Raw genomic sequence first — 25,092 nt, forward strand, 5'->3', positions numbered from 1 at the left:
TTTTAGAGTTTTTGTTTAAAAGTTAATAACATATAGAAAGATCTAGATTATTCCAAAGTCGCATAGTTGAAGGAAAGAAAAAATTATAAAATAGATTAAAAGAATTATAAAATAGATTAGTTTTATAAAGCATCTAATTGTAATTGTTCTAACTGGTTAGCTAAGTATTCCGTGCACTCATCCCAAATAATGTCAGCATAGTCAAAGTGTGGTAAAATATAGGAAGTATATACTGTTCTGAGTGATTTCCTTCCTAGTCGGTACTTAAGTGGTCTTAAGCAGTGGATAAATTTTGAAACTTTATTACAAAGATTTTCTATGTGTATTTTCAATTTAAGATTATTTTGAAAAATAAGCTCCAAATGTTTGTGATGAAATACTTCATTTATTTTAACCATGTTCATGTAAAGAGGAATCGGATCGTGCTTAGATGTGGTTGATATTGTTAATGTTTCAGTTTTATCAGGATTAAAGGAAACTAGCCATGATTTAGCTCATGTGAATATTCTCTCAATATCTGAATTTAAAATTTGGGCACCTTTTGTAGGATCTTTAATCAACATACATAAAGATGTATCATTCACAAATAATTTATATTTGACTGTAATTTTTCGACAATGTCATTAATGAAGATCCAAAAAAGTATAGGACCGAGAACTGAACCCTGCGGAACACCAGCAGTGACAACTGAGGTACCAGAGAGGAGGCATATTCGACGATAACACATTGTGGTCTATCAGTTAAATAGCTTTGAAGCCAAAGTAATAATTTTATCTTTTCCATACAAACCAGCGTATTATTAATAAATTTATTTATACTCCGATGTGCTTACCGGTAAATACATAATAACACAAATGTCTTCACATTAAAATAGTACATATCTTTTAAGCTCTTTTGCTTTGCTTTAATAGAAAACTAATCTGTTATTTTTTTCTTTTGATTCATATAAAACAATAAAACTTACGGTGAATTACATGATAGAACCATCTCTAACTGTTTATCTTCATTATTTTCTAACATGACCATTAAGAAAAGATTTTTACATCCACTAGGTATACCTAATGGTAGATGTGGACATTTCTCTACATTATCTATAGATTCAACATGTATAGAATTACGTTGACAATAATTAGTCACAACATACTGGTTGCTGAAATAAAATCAATGAAAATGTAATAATTACTCAAATCTAATTAAAACTAGATATAACTGGTCCCTCCATTAACTTCTATGCTCTAACCCATGGGAACCGGGTTGGCTCAGTGAGGCACTGGCTAACTTGGAGGGTGCATGACTTTACAGCGTGGTTTTTCCCTTGTCAGTGGTGCAGGACAGATGGTGGTTTTTCCCTTGTCAGTGGTGCAGGACAGATGGCCTGGCAAGGGATATCTCCTAGACATTTGGATGGTACAAAAAATCAAGGTCCCGTGTACAGTAATTCAAAATAAAAGAGGAGGCTGTAGCGCCACTGTCTAGGCAAAATTTTCCTCATGGGACACTGCTTAACATATGTCCAGCTTCATTATCTCAGACAGAGCAGAACTTCTTTAACAGATTTTTATAATCTGAAAACCACTTACCCTTTTTTCTTTGTCAGTATCATTAAATCATTGAAGAGGAACATACTGACATTTTGTTTACTGGCACCTTTTTTACCAAATGGCATTCTACTACCAGTATCATTTATAACTCGTACAAGATCTCCTTTCTTTACAAGATAACGTGATGCTGAACGAATTGGAAATTCCTGAAATGTTCAGACGTATATTTATATACAGTAGAATCTGCATTAAGCAGCCACCCAAGGGAATTTTCACAACTGACCGCTTAACGGGAGTGGCCTCTTAATAAAATCTTGTTGCTTTTTGTGCCGACATAAATTAAATATTACGCTTGGATGCATTGGAAGCGGTAAATTTGGCCGTCGCTGAATCTTGCGCCGAACGAAAATTCTTTACTCAAATCTCGGACATAACTTAACGGGAGTGGCCTCTTAATAAATCTCGTTGCTTTTTGTGCCGACATAAATTAAATATTACGCTTGGATGCATTGGAAGCGGTAAATTTGGCCGTCGCTGAATCTTGCACCGGACGAAAATTCTTTACTCAAATCTCGGACATAACTTCTGTAAACTTGTCATTTTGTAAAAAACTTCGATACTACTGTCTGCCATTGTGATGCATTCGATAATATTTATCCATTTTTGTGAAGAAAATCGATGAATACATTTTATTTTATCAAAAAAGCACATGAACAAAAAACATCGCTAATTTTATCACCTATTTACAGGGGGTGTAACTCTGTATGTAATATTATAGGAGGCGCTAAGAGAGATACTAGATGATCGTGACAAAACTCGGTACTTTTATTTTATTCAATCAGTATCAAATAATGTGTCGTTACGCGTGAAAACAATGATCAGGTTAGTCGTTTAATAAAACAAAAGATTAATTAACAGATAATCCTGGGTTGATTGTTATGTTTACATTTCTTTTTACCTGATCAGTTGGGGTCCAGTTAATTAACTACTACTCACGGGATTAGCGGGGGTGTTACAAAGAACGACAAGATGCTATCATTCAACAATGGCCGTTGAATGGGCGATGTTTTGTTGAATTTATTAGTAAAATAGTGACCGCTGGCCGCGTTAGAGGAGTGACCGTTGAATAAAGAGATAAAACAACAGAATTTCTACGGGGGGAATTTATCGTGACCGCTTACAAGGAGATGTCGCTGAATAGGAGTGGCTGCTCATACAGATTCTACTGTATATACCAATAAATATCATAATTTAAATCATATCACTTTATTTATTATTAGTATTTTCATGATCAAACTGTATTTCCTTTTTAACTCACACTTTACAGCTATTTGAATGTTTATGTTATTACAATATGATTTACAGTATTCTTTGCATTATTAGTATTAGTGTAATGCTCATCACTACAATACTCTTTGCATATCATTACATCAATATTTACTGATCAATACATTGATTACAGTAATCTTGGCTTATCATCACAGCAATCTATGCTCATCATTACACATAACTGTAGTAATCTTTGTTTAATCATTACACATAGTAATCTTTATTTATCCTTGTAGCAATATTTACTTTCATTACATGTCATTCATCTTTGCTTTTTATTGCATAATTGCAGTTTATCACTACAGTAATCTTTGTTGACAATTACATACATAGTAATCTTTGTTTATGTACCATTATAATAATCTTCGCCGGTCATTGCAGTAATTACCATCATGACTTTATTACAGAAATCATTACTTGTGAGTAGGTACTAACCTTAACTTTATTAAAATCTAACTGATTGGCAATTAAACACATCTCTTCGGTTTGCTGCATTTTCTTAGCTCCCTCATTACAACTCTTCACAATCTAATTATAATAATTACAACATACAATACTGAGATAAATATGTTTACATAGGAAATGAAATGGGGTTTAACGTCCTATTGTTCCGCACCAACCCGGCCAATGATGACAATAGGCCATACAGAGTCTACTGTTATTTAGAATTCCAACTGTCAAGGGTTCTTCTATGTACACGCTGTGTACATGGGACCTTGGTTTTTCGTTACATTCGGGTGACTATACATGGAACTTTCCAGGCCCTCCATCTTGCACCACTGACAAGGGGGTAACAACGATCGAACACAGTACCTCAAGTTTACTGAGCCAACATCTTACTCAAAGAGCTATCGCAGTTCCCTGTTTACATAGGTCACTGGTATTAGTGCCGGCACGATATATCGTTGATTTGATGTATCGCGACATAACACAGGACAACCAGCTTAGCGAGCCAACGTCTTTTAACTGACCTGAATTTTTACAGTAGACTAATGTCATAAAAACAACTACTTAAAACATAAAATTTCCAAGTTAAATAATGAAATATAACAAACCTTATTAAGTGTTTCAAGAGCTTGTGATGCTGATTTATGTAATTGTTTATCAGGTTCTAATCTATGACATATGGCATCAACCAAGAGAGGAAGACGAGTTATTCTCTGCATGGGTAACAGTAAAAATGAAGACATGGGTAGATTTTGGCACTGCGGGTGTGATTCTAGGCGACGAACAGCTTCAACATATTCTGACTTTTTTCTATAAAAAATAAATAAAGATAGGTTGCCAGGTAATGAAATGAAATGAAATGAAATAGGGTTTAATGTCCCACTGTTCTGCTCTGACTGGGCTAATGAAGACCGGCCAGGTAGTGAAACATACACCTCTAGAAACAAAGTTCAATAAGACTTGGGTTACAACATTGTAAAGCCACATTTCAAAGTAGGAGTATAAAAATTAAATTTATCTTAAAATATTTATATGTGATCAAATGCGTGAATATCTACAGGAACCGAGATCTTCGGGAAATAAACATGTGTTCCAAGTTTCAACAAAATCGGATAAAAATTGTGACCTCTAGAGGGTCCACAACTTTGGTATTACATAATTTTAGTTTTACACTATTTGTATATAAGGAGTGGCCATTTTGTCAGGGAGTTTCGATCCGATTATTACGAAATTTGAACTCAACCACCATTATGGTGGAACGGTGATATATTAGTATGGTTTTTTAAATCGGATAAAAATTGTGACCTCTAGAGGCACCACAAGCTAAAAACATGCTTTTTTGTACTGATGCCATAATCCAGGAAGTTAAAGTGCGAATATCGAAAGGAACCATGATCTTTGGGTTATTAACATACATTTTAAGTTTCATATAAATCGGATAAAAATTGTGACCTCTAGAGTGTCCACAAGCTAAAAAAAGTGATTTTTCGTACTATCAGGGGCCATATTCCATGATGTTTCGGTCCGATACATGCCAATAAAGAGAGGAACTTAGATCTTTTGGATATAAACCCATATTTCAAGTTTCGTCAAAATCGGATAAGAACTGTGACCTGTAGAGTGTCCACAAACAAATTTTGGAAGGATGGGGGCAACAACAATATCATCCACATGAAAATGTGGACGTATAAAAATATTTGTATCAAAGACATTTTATCAAAATAAATTATCTTTTTTTTTCCTGATGTGTTTCTAAAAAAATAAAATGTGACTTACTTAAGACCATCTAAGACTTGAGTCTGAAATTTTTGATTACTACAATATCTCACATAGACTTGGAAATATTTAGAAGCGTGTTCATATATAATATCACAGATGTCTTTTAAAATGTACGATTCTTGCCATCTCTTTTCTAAATCAGCTAGAAACCTGCAATAGACCAACATTATAATTTATAGCAAACATTACAGCACTTCAGTCTGCTATCATGCTATATTTATTTCCAAATTCATGCACCTGAATCAGGAAATAAAAAGAAATTCAACGACTGTTACCCGGCAACACTCCCAATTCCTTAATTATATAATTATTTGTTGCATTTTGGCTTCAAGTTGACAGAAAAGTCAGAAAGTCTATTTGATCACAACTATATTCTTTAGTTCATCTTCATGAGTTTTCTGTGTACTTACATACTACAGAATGAAGTTCAGTCGGATTAAGACAATTATCCTGTGGGAAATTCTATAGAATTAGCCTGCAAATTACTTATCCAAACATCATTCCTACATTAAGACAACAATGGAATTGTAGAATGTCTATTATGAATCTCCAGCAACTAAAAATCACAAGCTTTTACAATTTCACTGATTTAAAGAAATTTGATTACCTTTCACTTGTATCTCTTATGGCACCAATATTAGAAAATAAAACAGTTCTTTCACGTTTAGTAACAACACATCGATCAGAATGATCAGAGGAAAATTCTGGTGACATAAGGAACACATTAATAACAATATTCAAACTTTTTAAGTACGATGCCTCTGATGTAATAATTTCAAACATAGCTTCTTGTATTTTCTTATCTCTGTCTGCCATTTTTTCTAGAACACCACTTCGTACAACCTACAATAGAAGAAAATCAATTCAATTACATTGATTTTAATCAGATAGTTTTCATTTCGGTTTCTATAAATTTATATTCCATATTTTATATGTGATCGCAATCTGTTTTACTTTAAACAGCTAATGAAAATGCAACATCTCCAATCACAAGAAACAAGTGGTTAACATGCAAGATATGCCCATGCTAAAAAAGCATACAATAAGGGGCCATAATTCAGAATGTTACTGTACAACATTAGAATCTATTTGGCCCATGCTAACGTTTAGTATACAAAACATTTAATATCATGGATTCAGCTGTTCAAGTTATTAAAAATCATTGAAAATCAATATATTTGTTCGTCTCAAGACCTTAAACTCTGTGTATCAATAAAAAATCAATCAAAACGATTATATATAGGCGTAAACATGGTGTATGATCTCTAAAGCATCCAAAAAATTTTACAAAGTGATCAAGGGAAATAACTCGGGCAGTAATAATCGGAAATCGTTGAAAATCAATAGGCTTCGTCGTCTCATGACCTTAAACACTGTGTATAAATTTAAAGTCAATCGGATATTAACTTTAGCCTCTAGATACGACCACATTTCAATGTGGGTGTATAAAAAGGGGCATAACTCCAGAACGAAAAGTCAATACGGTTTTTCCTCTCATGACCATGATGCTTCACACCAAATCGAAAACTCTAGCCTCGGTCGCTTTCACAAACCAATTGTTGATGGACGGACCTACAGACGGTGACAACATAATACACCCACAAAAATGTTGATGTATAAAAATGAAAAAGAAATTAAAATTAGTATCCCTATTTGTTATTACATATATCAACTCAATTCAAGAAATGATAAAAATGAAGTATCTACCTCTGGCATTTCACACCACAGTGCTCTATGAAGAGAACCGCCTTTATTGAAATCGTTTCGAGGCTTCTGTATTAATTCTTTTTCAACAATAGTTTCTGGATGTTTATCTTCATTACACCCTACATCTTCATATATACAACCACCTGATTATAGAGAAAACTTATTATAGATTATCTACTATATATACTCAAATTATATACAATAATGTGTTCACACATATATATATACATACATGTAGACTATAATCCAAGGTTAGTATTGAATCAAACGAGACCTACCTTTTATTAATTTTTTGCGTCCTAAGGCAGCAGAAAAGAAAATTCAGGATATTTATAAAACATCTATATTAGTAATATCTAACAAATACCAATTAAAAATCCATTTCATTATTTTCTGCTTCTTGTACATGTACAAATAACCAGTGTAAAGCTAAAACTGACAATAATCAGTAACAAAACACTTATGACTCAAAAGAAACATAATCTAGATTCTAGCTTACAAAATTATCATAACCCATTTACACAGAAGACCAAGCAAATTAAATGACAATTGAATGTAAAGTATATATTTAGTAATCAAACAACACTATTCAAGTGTATTATGCTTCAATGAACAGAGTATAAAAGTGTGTGTATAATGATACGCATTAAGTGAATGTGTGTAGGCCTACATGTTGAATAGAATAATCCCACGCATTATAATAATTGCTATATTATTTTGGGTAATACTGTGGGAATATTCTAGAATACAATTAATCAAATAGATTAAACATGCATTATGCAAGAGCAAAATCTGCTTATTACAAGTCTTTCTTTAGGCCTGAAATGTTATCTAAATTATCAATTAGACATTAATTAACTTATCCAGACCATAATAAACTCGATGTCAAGGCTAGCCTTCGATGGTGGCTGAATTAGATTCCTACATGCCGCTAACGGCCATTGATAATTAAATAAAAAAAAGTGGATAATCGAGACTATGCTGTTTATATTAATGACTTTAGTAATGATGATCAAGACTATGCAAAAATTTCACCCGCTTCTTTCTCGGCTCATAGTGGATCAATTTGACTGAAATTTTCAGCAAATTACCTTTACACTATCTAGTTTTTAACTATTATAGCGAGAACTGCGATCTCTTTATCTTATCTCCCATGATGTATCTTTAAAGTTATACAATGAATGCTAAACCAGAAAAAGTTACAACTGTATATAAATAGAGAAAGACACAGATAAGATTTAATATCGATTCAAGACAATGCAGGTTATTTCAGGACAAATGTATGACCAGACAGCTTTTAGATAGTAATTAATATTTCATGGTTAATGTCAATCAGGGTAGTAGCTAATTATTTTATTTAATCCATTATTGTTTATTTATGTTATGTCTATAGTATATCTATTGGCGCATCCATTAATTAATAGTTGAAATATAAAAAGACTAATGTACATTGATAGGGTGAGGGTGGTTGTGATGGCCTAGTGGTCTAGAGTGTCATGCTTCAAGCTCTAGCTGGCCAGTCACCTCTGGCTTGTGGTCGTAGTCTTAATCCCTGGTGTATGTGTATGTGCCTTTTACAACCTCGTGGGTTTACTCTGGGTACTTCTGTTTCCTTCCAAAGGAAAGACCCCTGCATGTGCGCTATAATAAAACAGGATAACTTGTCTGCGATATATCACCATTGATGGAAGCAGACGTGGAACACCAATAGAAGAAGAAGTTGATAGATAGGAGTAGGTCACCTGACTTAGCAGCAGCTCCATCAGTCATCCACTGTGCTGCAAGTGTGATGCACATTGTATGTATTTGAATTATTGTATGTAAGATATAAGTTCCCGTAATTAAAAGATGGAAGAACCATTCAAGACTTATTATTAGTTATGGAACCAGCGGCTGCCAGGCAGGATATGCCCACATTTTCGAGAGATGGATAGAAAACAAGCTAAAACGAAAGTGATTTTTCCTACAATCAAGGGCCATAATTCAGGAAATTACAATTCGATATGTGCAAATATCGAAAGGAACCAAGATCTTTGAGTTATAAACTTACATTTCAAGTTTCAAGAAAATCGTATAAAAATTGTGACCTCTATAGGGTCCACAACCTTGATATACCATATTTTTACGCAATTTGAGAACGAGGGGCGGCCATTTTGTCTGTCAGTTTTGGACCGATTTTCACGAAATTTGAACTCAGTCGTCCTTAGGGTGTAACGGTGATATAAAAACACGTTTTTTTTAAATTGGATAAAATTTTTGACCTCTCTAGGGTCCACAAGCTAAAAACGCAATTTTTCGTACAATCATGGGCCATAATTCAGTAAGTTACGGTCCGATATGCCCGAATATCGAAAGGAACCAAGATCTTTGGGTTATAAACTTACATTTCAAGTTTCAACAAAATCGGATAAAAATTGTAACCTCTGATATACCATATTTTTACGCTATTTGAGAACGAAGGGCGGCCATTTTATCTGTCAGTTTTTGGCCAATTTTCACGAAATTAGAACTCAGTCGTCCTTAGGGTGTAACGGTGATATAATAATATGATTTTTTAAATTGTATAATAAATATGACCTCTATAGGGTCCACAAGCTAAAAACGTGATTTTTCGTACAATCAGGGGCCATAATTCAGGAAGTTACGGTCCCATATGCGCGAATATCGAAAGGAACCGAGATCTTTGGGTTATAAACTTACATTTCAAGTTTCAACAAAATCGGATAAAAATTGTGACCTCTATAGGGCCCACAACCTTGATATACCATATTTTTACGCTATTTGAGAATGAACGGCGGCCATTTTGTCTGTCAGTTTTGGGCCGATTTTCACGAAATTCAAACTCAGCCGCCCTTATGGTGTAACGGTGATATATTAACACGTGTTTTTAAATCGGATAAAAATTATGACCTCTATAGGGTCCACAAGCCAAAAAACGCGTTTTTGCGTACAATCAGGGACCATAATTCATGAAGTTAGGTCCGATATGCGCGAATATCGAAAGGAACCAAGATCTTTGTGTTATAAACTTACATTTCAAGTTTCAACAAAATCGGATAAAAAAATTGTGACCTCTATAGGGTCCACAACCTTGATATACCCTATTTTTTACGCTATTTGAGAACGAATGGCGGCCATTTTGTCTGTCAGTTTTGGGCCGATTTTCACGAAATTCGAACTCAGCCGTCCTTAGGGTGTAACGGTGATATATTAACACGTTTTTTTAAATAGGATAAAAATTATGACCTCTATAGGATCCACAAGCCAAAAAACGTGTTTTTACGTACAATCAGGGGCATAATTCAGGAAGTTACGGTCCCATATGCGCGAATATCGAAAGGAACCGAGATCTTTTGGTTATAAACTTACATTTCAAGTTTCAACAGAATCGGATAAAAATTGTGACCTCTACAGTGTTCACATGCCAAAAATGTGATTTTTCGTACAATCTGGGGCCATAATCCATGAAGTTACGGTCCGACAGATGCCAATATCGAAAGAAACCGAGATCTTAGGGTGATAACCCTATATTTCAAGTTTCATTGAAATCGGATAAAAATTGTGACCTGTAGACTGTTCACAAACAATTGTGGACGACAGGGGCGACGACAATATACGTCCACATGAAAATGTGGGCGTATAAAAACATAGTCCTAATAAATGCATGGCATGCATTTATAACCAATAGGTTAAAATTTGATTTTGATGATAATTTTGGCAATAATGTTTTGCCATACTGGCAATTCTTTTTGAGACCTGGCGGAAAAAAAAATCCTAAAATTTTAATCATATTTATCCTGGATTAACCATTATTGAGTGTCAATCACATGGCAGGGGATCACGTGGCTAAGTGGGTAAGACACTGGCTCACTAGACTGGAGGTCGGGTGTTCGATCCCTGCATTGGCCGAGAAAGTTCATCCAGATTTTCCGGCGTGGTTTCCCCTTGTCAGTGATGCAGGACGGAGGACTTGACAAGGACAGCTGTCTAGTCGGTCGGATGGGATAAAAAAACTGAGGTCCCGTGTACATATTGGCATGCACGTAAAAGATCCCTTGGCAGTTGGAATTCGATATAAGAGTAGACCGTAGCACCGCTGCCCGGGCAAAATTTCCCTCATCATAGCAAACTGTATGGCGTATGCCCGTCTTCATTAGCCCAGTTTAGGAGCAGAACAGTAGGACGATAAACACCATTTCATTTCATTTCATTTCAATCACATGGCGGGATACTATAAATTAATCAGTTGGCTGATAAACCGGATTGTGTCAATGAGTAATACTAATCAATGATTAGTTGATTGATAATTGCCAAAGATATATATTAGAGTCTATCTCAAGTCACTACGCAGTATGATAATACTCAGCCATAGAGTCTATGATACTATAAATAGCCATCGCACGTGCAATTCTCTACACATCTATCAACTATTACAGCCGTAAAAAAATCTATTGTTGAAGATTATGAATAGCAGTAATATTTAGCTTATTGGTTATTACAACAGCTTTAGAAATTACGTTCGTTTTATTTCTTAAATTGCTTTATCATTAACTGTACTGTTAGCAGCGACATCTTTTGGTTTAGTACATATATTATCTCTAAAATACTTGCGTTGGACAAGAACATTATACTAGCAGTAGTTTCATTTTACTTTTACAAGGTTCTTAAAACAATTGTTGAGTTGCCCAACGTGCGTGTTTCTAAATTTAATTTCTTGTTCCAGCTTTCTGCTATGTTTCATAAAAAGTAGTCTTGATTATCCCGGCCTGTCAATCAAACGTAGAATGGTCAGTAGACTGGTTAAGCGAGACTACTTTCAAAACAAGGGCACGTAACTTATTTTTTACTCACATGTGCTCGAATGTTATGGCCGACAGTCGTAACCATCTTTCAGTGTATTATTTGTGGATGATTAAGTGGTCATAGCTTATTAAGTACAGCACGACCGTTTATTTAGTGACTATAAATGTTTGAAACTGATTTACGGCGAGGTGTATATATAAATATTGTGGTGTAATTGTCGAGATATTTGGAGATATTTATTTCTGGTGGGACACCTACCTTGGATGAGATTTGACGTGTAAATACTGAATGAAAATATATTGTGCAGTACGGTGTTCAAATAGACTTAAGCCACCAAAAATAAAATGTGATCTTATGAAATCCAAACTTTGCTAATCTATTATGTAAAGACAGATTTTTAAAGTTGTTGTATATTGTATTGTATATATCGTTAATTGTTTTATAATAAGCCTAGCTGAGACATAAAATTGTTAGATGTTGTCTTTTTTATCACACATTTTTGGCAGATAAAATATTCCATGTGGCGGGAAAAAATATGAACATTTTTTTTGTATAAAAATTACCATCCATTTTGGCGGGGAAAAAATTGAAAGCCAGTGTGAGCCCTGTATATGAATAGCAGTGGGACGAAACTGGATAAAGAGAAATCTTAAGAAAAACTGATACAGTTCTGCATGCAACCCTACTGTTTGTAACAAGTTTGGGATTGATCCACAAGAATAGTAGATTGGATAATGTAAACCTTGCATGTTAGAGCAGTCGGCCAACCAACCCAATAAATCTCAAATGATTATGTAATTACAAAATAGATAATCAAACAGCAAAGTAAATAACACATACCATCTTCAAATTTACTGTCATCATCTTCATCATCATCACTTTGAATACATTTCTTCAGTGTTGCTCGATGAACTTTTTCTTTCGTATAATACTGATAAAGAGGTTCTTGACAAAACTTTGTAGAATATCTGGTACAACCAAGTCTACCATAAACTTGTTCTTCATTCTAGACAAAAGAGTTATTTAAATTGATTGATGAAAGAGAGTCATATGGGCATCACATTTTTAAATGTTCGAATTCAAAATATATCCATTTCTTTGCGCTAAAAGACATAATACCAATTCTTTATTTTGATGTGGGGTTTAGCCGATTCACAATGTCAAATGCCTCAAACTTTTAGATAGAACGGTGGGGAACCTTTGCATAAAAATGCCTTTTCTAATAAACCTATCTACTTCTTCAACTTGAGTATAACAAATAAAGAAATCAATACTTTTATGTCCCCGTAATACCAGATATTCACAAAAGTTTGATACTGATAGTTTCATTTTCAATCATACCAACGTTAATATTATGTTTATTTTGGTATATCCCCCACAATGATGGCATATATTTTGTCTATTTTATCAATATCGTATGGGTGGTGTTCTCTTCTAATACATGTAACATACCGGTTCAATGTAAAATTTGTTGTCATCATTCTTTATACTTAGAGGAATAATTGTATCTAAATCATCTGATTCAGCATAAGATGATGAAGATGAAGATGAATAGATAGATTTATCATCAGCCATAGAACTTTTCCTGAAAAACATAATACACAATACAATTATTAATGATTACTGCATAAAATGTAATTACCTTATGTAGCATTCCAATATTTCCCAGTTAATTCCACTTGTAAAGAAAGGTTTAAAATTGCTGTATGCTAGCTAGATCAATAATCACTCTGTGCAAATCAAAATTCATTCTACATTGTAATTATCTATGTTTTTATGAAACTTCTCCAATAGAATTAATGAGAAATGAAATCATAGTCTTTAATGAGTTCTCATCTTTCTTCTGATGGTTGTAAGATTGACTGGAATATTTTAACGAGTTGATGTTTTTTTTCTAACATATGTTAGTGGTTATGAGTATGCACACAATATTTTTTATACAGAAACTTTCACTACTTATTCCATCTCCAACTACTAATGGACTCCTGACACAATCACTTGGTTAGGGATACATTCATTTAGTATGACATAAATAGGTCTCTTTATTTTTTGGATGACCTATTGGCCTTCAATAAAAGACTCTTAAATTAATTCAGAATTGATTACATCCATTCTTTACAGAAATAAACAGAAAACAAACAATGTAGCTGCTTTATTTCAAATGAATGTGCTGAAATAACAAAACAGTAAACAAGTGTTTAGCTGTACAATAAATACTAAACAAACTTGTTGAATAATCGTTTACCTAAACAAGAAACCTAATTGTGACATGGTGATAATTGACATATATTCTTAATAAATTTCCTGTACTCGGCCACAATTTTGAAATCATTTGATATCATGTGATTTTTTGATTTTTTTTGATGATAAATGCAAAACGTTTGTTACACACATTTGTTTTGTGTTTATTTGAATTAATGTTTTTGCCCTGTTTACAGATGCATTATGTAAGAGATAGATTTGCATATTGCAGGTCTTTATTTTGGTTTCAGATGTTATATAAACTATTATTTAGACATTTATTAACATGACAAGCCCATAAATAACTCTCTAGACTATCGGATGGCGGCGATTTAAACACGATCGCCACCAAATGATTTAGTCTCTATTACCAAGTACTGTGGCTTCGATAATAAACAATCAATGCCACATCAAGTCAAAACTTGAAACAGTGATAACTTCGCTCGGAATAAAGTAATTAGAATGAAATTTTTAATATATTCATTTTGCATTATCTATTTTTGAACTATTATACATAGCAAGAACGGCCAACTCTTTAACTAAATATTACATAATGCATCTTTGAAAGGGGTAAAATTGAATGACATATGCAATAACATCTATCACTCTAAGTAGCTATTAATCATGCACAAGGCAGGGTATCCTTCCTCTTGCTGATACCCGATATCACTTTTTATTTGAGGAGTCAATATAGCTGACATTAGTTTATGATATAAAATCATATAATGGTTAGTTTTTCATCTTTACTTTAGTATCTTCACTCTTCAGAACAAGCCTATCAAAATTTGGTAAAACATAATCTTATAACCTGTGATAAATATTACAAAAATAAATGTCAGGCCTTGTACCGAAAATTAGATTTTCTGCATCAGCGATCAATTTTTTAGGTCTGACAGAATAAAATGTCCTACTTCATGAAATAAAAATCAGCTAATTTGAAAATCAATAAACATCCAACATTTTTAGAACTATAATGAAATTCTGTCTTATTCGGTAGTGTCTACATAACATGTTAAGCTTAGTTGTGTTTGGACATTACAGTCACAGCAATACATGTATGATCTAAATGTAAATATCTACAGATCATCATGTGATGAAAGTCAAACAAATTTTGTACTGTTTCGATCAGGAAAAATTACATACACGTAAGCAAAATAGGATGACCTCTATTCAAATATATTTGTATTTTTAAACATTTGAAATATATGACATGTTTTTGTGGAAAGTAATAAATATCCAACTATTTCGACAAGTATGACTTCAATTCAAATATAATTGTCAAATGACAAATATGAATCATAAGTAATCTATTCTGAGAGAACTTTAATTTACGCTTGAGGATGTCTTATTATAAAAATACATGCATGTCTGCCGTCTGGTACATTTTAAAATATACTTTTATCAGTATTTTCCCAGTAAAATTAAAACAATTATTGTTTAGGTAAAATACTGATGAAAGGTCGGGGGACAATAAAAATTAGGTAATATTAATAAAGTCCTTATCAGTCAGTAAATATGTCTCTCTTCTATTGTTTGATTAGAATGTTTTCAGGTTATTTACTAGGCCTGAAAGTTTAAAGTGTTCACAGGGACTGACACACAACCTTTTAGCTGTTAAAAAAGTTCACTGTACATTTTATGGAGAAGCTTAAAACTTTCGACAAAGAGCTATTGGAAGCGTTCAATAGGATAAGTGTAATGAGACATATGTTCACAGCTGAACTAGTATTGTGGTTGATTTTTTTAGAAGTTCAACCAAAGTCAGAAACTTTACAATTTGGTCCAATATACATGTAGTGTAAAATATTCACCAAAGAATAAACCTACCAAAACCCTCAATGTACCATTGAACAAGTTTTAATCAACTTGACTGTGATTGACATTTCTAATTTACACTCATTGTAGTGTCTGGTTCACAATTAATCATAATATATGTTTGTTAAAAAAAGGCAATCTGGATAACTTAATTGTTTTGAACCTGACATGATTTGTCTTATTCACACAGAGATTATTTCTTAAGTAGATTTTGGCAGTTGTTATAGAAAAAATATCAGACTGCAATGCAAAAGTAAACAAATTGTGTGTTATATGTCAAGTCAAGGCTTACTGATTTTCTATTATATGAAGTGGATGAGACACTGTGACTGTGTTGTAACAAGAAGCCAATGAGAGGCTCGTTGAACATGATTTGAATATAACACATCTTTAATAACCATTACTACATAACCATAACCTAGGTCAGGTCACCATGCACCTGTCACCACTAGCACATGCATGTATGAATAGGCTACTAGCCAACACATTTATTAATAAACACATCCACTTAGTGGCACTGCTTTGTTTTCAAATATAACTTGATATAACACAGAATATGACAAATCCTTGTGAATATATATAACTGGTTATATATCATAGAGCAATATATTATCACCCTTAAAGAAATTTCACTCATTACCATATTTCTTTTTAGTTACAATTCTCATAGAACTATATTTATCGAATAATTAATTGGTTAATATTGATATGCTTACTTCACTGTGCAAATTAATTAATGATAAAAATAAATAATCCTTTCATATTTTTCTTTGGTTACAAATCTCAAAAAACTTTACACAAACTTTATGGAATAATTCATTTGTTAATATTGATATGTTTAGTTCATGATGCAAATTAATAAATAATAAAATTAATACTCCTTTCAGAACATGAACATCTATTGTACTTCTATAAAAGTTAGTGTTTAAATTCTCCTACTATATCATTTTAACATCTGTGTGCATCGAAGCAAGCAAGCTACACTTTGTGTTGGGATAGTTTAAGGATTTTCTGGCAATTAAAATAAATCATATTTACAGCTTTGCGAGAAATTTTAGTGAAATTTTATCCAATCTATTTATAAAAAAAAGAAAGAAACAAAAATGACAACACCTATACCAGAAAAATACACAAAATAATTACGACTTTGAAATAAAACAAAACTTGTCCAATATTATTTAAGCTCACATATAGGTACAACAAAAATACGAAAAATATAATAACTAAACATATATTTTTTTTTCAGAAAATATTTTTTAAAGAAACACATACACCCACAAGCTGCTTAATCCTCCAAGTTGTTTATAAAGATTTCGATGTTTGGAAGTATAGGAAATAAATTGTGCAGAATTTCAGCTATCAACTTTTATGACAAGTTTTGATGAAACGGGTACATGTAATAACTACAAATGATTATGACTTCGATATGGCTCATCCATTCTTATAAACAGAATAAAAATCCCAAGACGTTCACCACAGAAACCTCAGAAACTCTGACCTCAACAGCGATAGATGGGTTTGTTGACAAGAGAATTACTCTTTAAATAATTAATTCATTAGTCTGAATATCAAAAGGATTCGGCATTATAACTAGTCAAACAATACCAGCAAGTTTGAAACAAAAATATTAAATGACAATGGCTCATTCTTCTCATAGTCCCAGGCCCAGCAAGTCTGCAAGAAAATAATCTTATCATTGCTTGATAACGGTGAGAGTATCCCCATTGAAACGTTGCAGTTAATAAACCAAGTGAATGTTATCCATAAAGGTGTCTGTTTATTATTATATATTGCTTTACTAAATGCCTTTCAAAGATATTATTCTACAACTGTCTATTGAGTTTGAATAAGATTGTCAAGTTCGAAACAAAAATCTTACAAATTCTGACATGCAGAGTGACTATCGACAGACTGAGGTGACAACAATATACAACCATATTAACATGTGGACTTAAAAAAAAAAAAAAAAAAAAAAATTAAACCAAATTCACCAAGGGAAAAGAAACTGAAGATGTAATTGTATTGTATTTATCAATAAACAAGTGTATAAATCTAAACTCAATTACATCTCTTTAGAAAACAATAACTTTACTATTATAATACACAACTGATATCTAGTGACTGAACAGAAAGAGATGGATCATGAACTTGTTTATATGGAATTACAATATGTAAATCAGGGTTTTTGTGCACCATGCTTTACAAGCAAATACTCACCGAAACACACTAGATGACTTTTTCTTTTTTAAAGAATTTTTAGATTTGCTGCTATTTATAAGAATAAGTCAAAGATAGATATAATATACGTTTAAATAAATGAAGTTTCATATAATGTAAAATCAAAGCAAGGCAAGTAAATGTATATAAATGCTTTGAAAAGTAAAAATCAACAAGCTACACAAAATATTTCTATAGCTTGTCAAAATGAAGGGATATTTCATAATAAATTTCCAATAAACTAGAGACTTTTAGTCTATGTTCCAATGAATTTGTACACAATTGTTCAGGTCACTAAAAATTGTCCAGAACCGTCATTTTCAGATATAATCAGCATGTCTGACATTCAAGACTATATGTTCTTATTTTGATTACAAAACATTCAACTTGATATTAAAAATATGATATCATTCAGTTTTTGAATTTACACTAAATGAAATGAACGAAATGAAAGCAAAATGCTTAATAAATTTCAACATATATCAAGAATTTTATTACATGAGAAAAGACTTATCTTAAAATATAAATAATTATAGACGATGCAATATATATATATATATATATATATATATATATATATATATATATATATATATATATATATATATATACACACACACACACATTGTATCTTGGGGAGTATTTTTGAATATATAATCCTAAGGGTAATTATTTGCAATCAAAACATGATATAATCATATGATTGATCTATAACCAATATAAACAACAAACTTACTCTTTTTTATCAACTTTGCCTAGAGCAGGGTCGTACTCTAAATAAGATTCTAAAATGAAAAAAAAAATGTTTATTAAAATATCACTCCAAAATCAACACAATATTTGATTTGAGTAATGAACAAGAATGTTTCAAAACTGATAATTTTACTAGGTCTGTCAAAAAAAGTTGATATATCGATATATTGCAATACAGATCCCCCACATTTTGTTGGCAAATCGACTTTTGATTGTTGTGCCTATGTATCAAGACACATTTTCTAGCATTTATTTCATATAAGTAAATAGTATATCAAAAAGATTGTGTGCATATCATTGGTGACTTCCAACATTTATTTGTTGTACTGAAATTTTAGTTTGGTGTTTTTTACTATCACTCTCAAACATTCTAATTTCATTAGAAACATTCCACGAATATTGCTAAAATTGTTTCTCTTAAAGCTTGACCAAGGGTTTTTCTCATTAAAGCGAATTTAGCAACATATTGCTATATGTATCGCAATAAGCTTATCTGTATTGCAATATATTGCAACATGATTTTGTGTAGCAATACACAACCCTAAGTTTTAATAATTTTTAATAGTGGTGATCGTGGCTTATACACAAAATGCTGACATAAAACATCGTACTTCATTCATTATACAGCTTTTTGCTTCAAACAGCTTTACCGTAGACATTAATTTCTATGTGTAGGCAAGGATGTTACCTTACAAAAGACAGCATTAGGAATTGGGACTTGTATTTCTAATGTTTAAAATTATTTGCATTTATTTCCCGTAAAAGATACCAGAGTGTAGAAGCCTCCAGCCAGGTATCATTTAAAACTTACCATCCACAGATACAGGACCATCATCATTCACATCACCAACAGACGAAGCTTTCATCTGTTGTCCAAATAAATAACTTTCTTTACCAAAAGCAAACTGACCTTTTTTCCTGTAAATTGAGTGAGATGTAGATAAAGATAGACAGCAAAAGAAGACTCACCCAAATCTTATAAAATTTTAAAGAATGACGTTTATGTCATGTACATTATTTTACAGCGTAAACATGTTCCGGTCAATGTGCAGTATTAGTCAAATGGTAGCATTTTACAGTTTTTCAAATCATCATTCATGGATATGAAATGAAATGGAGTTTATTAACGCCCTTCTTTTCTGCATTAACTGGTCTAATGGAGACATGCATACACCATACAGTGTGCTATAAGGGATATTTTGCAAATTACAACTGTACTGGGTTCGTTTCCATGTATGCCAATGGGTGTCGGGACCTTGCTTTTTCACCTATCTGTATGACTAAACACTGCACCACTAACAAGGAGAAACCTCATTAGAAAATCTTGGGGAACACTTTTTATAATCCATTTTCAAATGAATCATGAATACTGTAGTTGTATTTTTGATGGATAAAATACTAATATAGCCATTAGAAACTTTTAGAATTTAATTCAATATTGTATGGAAATTAACCCCAAATATAAAAATAAGAAAAACAGTGAACTAACCTAAGATCACCAGTCGATTGTGACACAACATTAGGTGAAACTGGTATAACCATGTCTAGTGATAACCTGGGATCTGTATTTCTGGGTGGTAGTGGTGGAGAATTCTCTACACTTGGTTGTTGAAGAATCACTGATGCTCGAGGTGGAAGGGGTGGTGGAGTAGGAGATGACATCCCTTCGTCTTCCGATATCCTCAGATTTTTAGTATCAGTCGTTAATTCTCTGGCTCGTTTACCACTACTTCTTTCACTGCTACTTCTAGATAAAGAACAAGATTTACCAATTTCATCACTTACAGAAGATTCCTCTACAACATCAGCATCGGAATCTGTAGCAGACACACCAGAATCTGTGCCTTTAGATCGATTCTTACCAAATTTGGTAAATTTATTTAAAACATTTGAGGCTTGTGATGTTATCTTTTCACCAAATGTTTTTCCGTCTTTATCTTTTGATTTCTTTTTGTGTGATTTGGAATCTGAGTCTGATTCAAAACCAGCCTCTTCATACAGATTTTCGTCATCAACTGGTTCATAGGTTGTACTATTACTGTCAGTTTCCCAATCTTCTTCTTCACGTTTTGTCTGAAAAACATTCAAAATAAATGAATAAATTTGGATTTTTAAAGAAAGGTTCCTTTAAGCATGATTGGGTTTCAGTTTTATCTGAAAGTATGATATTTGTACTGAGCAGAAAGAATCAAATTATAGACACAAATTGTTAACCACTTGAATATTAGAGTCTGCTATCGTGGCACACCAGTAGGTCGGTATGTGCCTAATACACTGAAAAATACCGTATGTCTCAATTGAGCAGGAAGGAAAATTAATAAAACTGTCAAGCAAGTTACACACAGGGAGGGACATAAAGGCAATTAACATACATGTATGGTACATTCTTATTTCAATAATTCGCTTGTATGCAGGGTTCCTTAGAAAGGAGATCTAACCCATGCCTTTTATAGACAACACCCCTCTTTTGTTTGACAATGATTTCAGTTGTAGGTTGGGAGATGCTAATTGTAGGTCGGTTGGGGAGATGCTTTATATAAATGAGTATTTTGGGGAATACGAACCTTAACCCTTTTTAGAGGGCTAAAAGGTATATTGGAACCAAGTTTAGTCTTCTAAAAGGGGTTAGGAATAGGGTTAGTATTCCCCAAAATACTCATTTATACAAAATGGCATTTCCTATACATGTAAATACATGTGAAAATTTATAAAACTTTCTCTAATCAATCTCACCCAAGGGTCACACCAATTGTTGAACTAAGTGATAAGTTCCATACATAAATAAACTGACTCGACTCATTTAGATCAACAGAATAAATCAATATAAAAAATACTGCTTTTTCTTCCCAATACATTTCTGTACATGTCTACCATTAACACTTAAAAGGTATGGTTACAATATCATGCAGGCTTAAGCAGTGAAGTATTCCTCCAGAACTACATGTAGTTTACATGTATTAATACATGTAGTTTACACCTAATAAGTGTATTATGGAAATGTCATTGTTGAGTGAAATATTTCTGTAAATTTCTTGGGATACGATTGAATTTGGAGTCAAGCCCCATTCCGAATTGGCAGTGGAAATACTTGGACCAAGTGTTTCTATGCACAGCATTTACATGTTACGTGCCATCCATTTAGTCTGGAATACCCTGACTAATGACCCGTCGGATATCTTGTATATTGCAACTATTTGATTCAATAAGACATTTCAGTGAAATCGCAAAATTAATTTGTTAACGGCAATAAATTGAACGTGAGAAAGGTTGTGTGTATCAAAGCCTGCTAAAACCAGGCTTATTCTTGAACATTCAAATAAAAAATCGGCAAAATTTGTAAATTTTTTTAAAGTAAAATTAAGATTTTCAATGGTACTAACAATCATAGTGAACCGGCATCATAATACCGGATTCTGGAATCAAGATGTCAGAAGTAATATCTTCCAGCTTCCTATATCTACACAGCACAGAATAAACGGATACAACACTGTACAGACTTACTACTGAGAGATTTCTTTAATGAATATGATGAGAGACAATCAATACATGCTTGACAGGCTAATAACAAGGTAAAACCAGATCTGTACACTGATGTACGCTCAAACATTAGGTAGACTTAAACATGTATATGATTGAAGAATGTATATTGTAGACAGTGCAGTTAAATTATATTTTTAGTAACAATTAACCATATAACGTTTATTGTAAATTTGACATTTTGAGCAGGAAATTTTTCAATAAAAGAATTAAGACTTTATTTGATGTTGGAATATTGATTATCAGTACTATATTATAAATTACAATTTAAATACTGTCATGACAGATGCTAAACATTCTTAATTGTAACAGTACATGTTGAATGTAATACAAGCCAGATACATGTATGTGCTATTTTACTGTAAAGTATGTTATTCTATTCTAAATAACAAAACAAGAGTATAAAACAGTATCTGACGTTCATTCTAGTAAGTACCATGTTGCACTTGGACATATAAACCACAAATAATGAATTTGTGAAAAATTATTGAATATTACCAGGTGTAGTTAAGTACACTATTCAAGGTATTTAACACAAGATGAATATAGTACTAAGATGTAGGTGATATTGAGTTTAAGGTACAGTAACCATTAACATAGATATGTTATAAATTAAGTTGTTAGTGTTAAATATAGTCTACATGTCAATCTAACTTATCAATGTCACCCAACAACATCAATCATATAGATTATAACAAGTTTTCAGATCCGGGTTCTCAGGTGATGTGATGGTCAAATTCCACACACTGAACGAATAACCATGTTTCCAAAAGGAAATATAAATCATTTATGAACTTGCTCATTCTAATATCCATATAATGAGCCCAGGGAAAGAACAATCTAAGTCACATTTTTGTGTGTAAGCATAAAATGCAAAACAAACTTTTGGACGAGAATGTGTGACTCGAATAGAAAATCGGGTGGGTTTAATAACAACTTCAAAATGATGTTTAATACAAACCACAATTACCAGTACAGCGGACTTCAACTTTTCAGTCTAATTAAGGAGAAATAAAAGGTACCATGGACATGTATTTGACCGAGGGCCATTTCAGAAGGGCCCTGGTTTGATGTTACTCAGATCGTTTTGATCTGAAATTGATTGTTCCACGGAAAACTTATACAATTTACTACCAGATGGCTCCCTTAACTGGGGTTCATGGAAAAAGTGACTAAGATCATTCTTTCCCTGGGCTCTTCATATGTAAAGCCTTATTGGCAACGTATCGGTAATCTAAGAATAAAACAAAAAATCTACATAGAAGAAAAATAAAATAGACCAGTTCAACTGTTACAATATTATTTTCTATTTTCTTAACTTAAGAAAACATTTGATTTCAATTTATATTTCTAGAATCTAATCAAAGTTATCTAAATGAAAATCAAGAAAAGTAAATGTACCATAAAAAATGGTTGGCAGAAATTTGGATCATATTTCTAGAGAAGATGAACACACATCTGAACTTTTACTTAACTTGTAATTTCACAGTATTTTTCTATGTCAAACTTAATCTGTTGACCTAAATAAAATTATTGAAACCTGATCTTCAGGTAAAAGTAGGCTAACATGCCTGTTTAAATTTACATACTCTTTTACTTACCATAAGCTTAGTTATGTTTATATAAACTTAATATAGTGTACCTGTTAGTCTTCAATCATTATCTACATAACTATCTGCATTATAGAGAGGTATTAAAAACCAACATTCCACCCCATTGTAAACAAACACCACAGATAAGAATCTCCTGTCAAAGGTTATAAGGGCAAGGGTCAGAGACGATAGCCAGGTCAGAGGTTAAAATTCTGAAAATTTATTCTTATCCTTTTATAAACAGACAAATATTGTGTATCCAGAAAATCATTATATAGATTATCCTAATGAAAACATTCAAAAGAATGCCAAATATTATTACAAAGACAGGTGGTCTTTATATTCTAATGAGAAGATCACACACTCTCCAAATGTGATGGTGCTTATTAGATTTTGAAGAAAATCATTGCATTTCTCTTTTACTCATAAATCTCATTCCATAATTGTTCTATTAACTAGTTATAATTATGACTCAACGATTTATTTTATTAGTATTAACTAGTTATAACTCAATAAATTGTTCTATTAACTAGTTTTAACTCAACAGAAGCAATCAAATAATAGAATTCAGACTTTAAAAGTTTAATTAGAGTTAAAGGTAGAGTGACATAAACAAATGTTGAATACTGCACCATTTCCTTTATTCTCACGCTCTGTTTCAAATGTTAATTACTTTATAAACATGTATAACATGTCACACCTACATGCACTTGATTAAAAAACTTAACATTTCAATTAATCGTTGAAAAAGAAATAGTGTTTTTGATACTGGTACATGTCACTGGTAAATCAAACTGAATTTCATGGAAACAACTAGCTCTGGGATTACTGTACATGTATGCTGGTGGCAAACTTTCCAAAGTTACCTTTTGATCAACTCAGAAGCATCACCTCTAAAATTCATGTTCCAACTACATGTACAGTATATATGTACATGCATGCCTCATTTAGCTGTATTGCCTATTATTTATTAGGGAAGTTCAAACAGCTAAAAAGTTGTCTACCCCAGGCCATTCAAGAGTGGTAAAATGCTACTCTTAGAATTATTTTAACTTATAAGTTATATCCGCTACCATTAGCATTCCTGACCACCTTAATTGATGAGCTGCCACCCTTAAAAGATTGATTGAATTATCATTAAAACCTGAGTAAATATATGAATAATATCTTAATTTACTTATGCTTTCCTCCCGGCTTAGGAATTATATACATGTACAGTGCACTCTGTCACATCCGACATCGTACGGGATCGTTACAATATGTCGGATTACACAGAGTGTCGGAATACCAAGTTTTCTCAAAACCGGAAATATTGTAACTTCGAAAGCCGG

General features: G+C 32.5%; 1 protein-coding gene across 4 annotated transcripts in view; it reads right to left on the reverse strand.

Moving 5' to 3' along the window:
* The window catches only part of LOC126826691 (uncharacterized), a 50,135-nt gene that overhangs the window by 5,231 nt on the left and 19,812 nt on the right, over window positions 1-25,092 (reverse strand). Inside the window, exons 6-20 of one of the 4 annotated variants that reach the window (XM_056102141.1) lie at window positions 20,122-20,705; window positions 19,444-19,550; window positions 18,616-18,664; window positions 17,880-17,930; window positions 16,701-16,736; window positions 13,059-13,191; window positions 12,447-12,612; window positions 7,082-7,102; window positions 6,804-6,946; window positions 5,704-5,939; window positions 5,094-5,246; window positions 3,926-4,127; window positions 3,306-3,398; window positions 1,581-1,747; window positions 965-1,150 (exon numbers count right to left, since the gene is read on the reverse strand). In XM_056102141.1, coding sequence (XP_055958116.1) covers window positions 965-1,150; window positions 1,581-1,747; window positions 3,306-3,398; window positions 3,926-4,127; window positions 5,094-5,246; window positions 5,704-5,939; window positions 6,804-6,946; window positions 7,082-7,102; window positions 12,447-12,612; window positions 13,059-13,191; window positions 16,701-16,736; window positions 17,880-17,930; window positions 18,616-18,664; window positions 19,444-19,550; window positions 20,122-20,705 — 2,327 coding nt within the window. The remainder of the gene's footprint in view (window positions 1-964; window positions 1,151-1,580; window positions 1,748-3,305; window positions 3,399-3,925; window positions 4,128-5,093; window positions 5,247-5,703; window positions 5,940-6,803; window positions 6,947-7,081; window positions 7,103-12,446; window positions 12,613-13,058; window positions 13,192-16,700; window positions 16,737-17,879; window positions 17,931-18,615; window positions 18,665-19,443; window positions 19,551-20,121; window positions 20,706-25,092) is intronic. The other 3 variants (XM_056102142.1, XM_050555691.2, XM_056102143.1) reach the window with 3 other exon arrangements.

Source organism: Patella vulgata, chromosome 7 (assembly GCF_932274485.2).
Source record: "Patella vulgata chromosome 7, xgPatVulg1.2, whole genome shotgun sequence".
NCBI classification, from domain to species: domain Eukaryota; kingdom Metazoa; phylum Mollusca; class Gastropoda; family Patellidae; genus Patella; species Patella vulgata.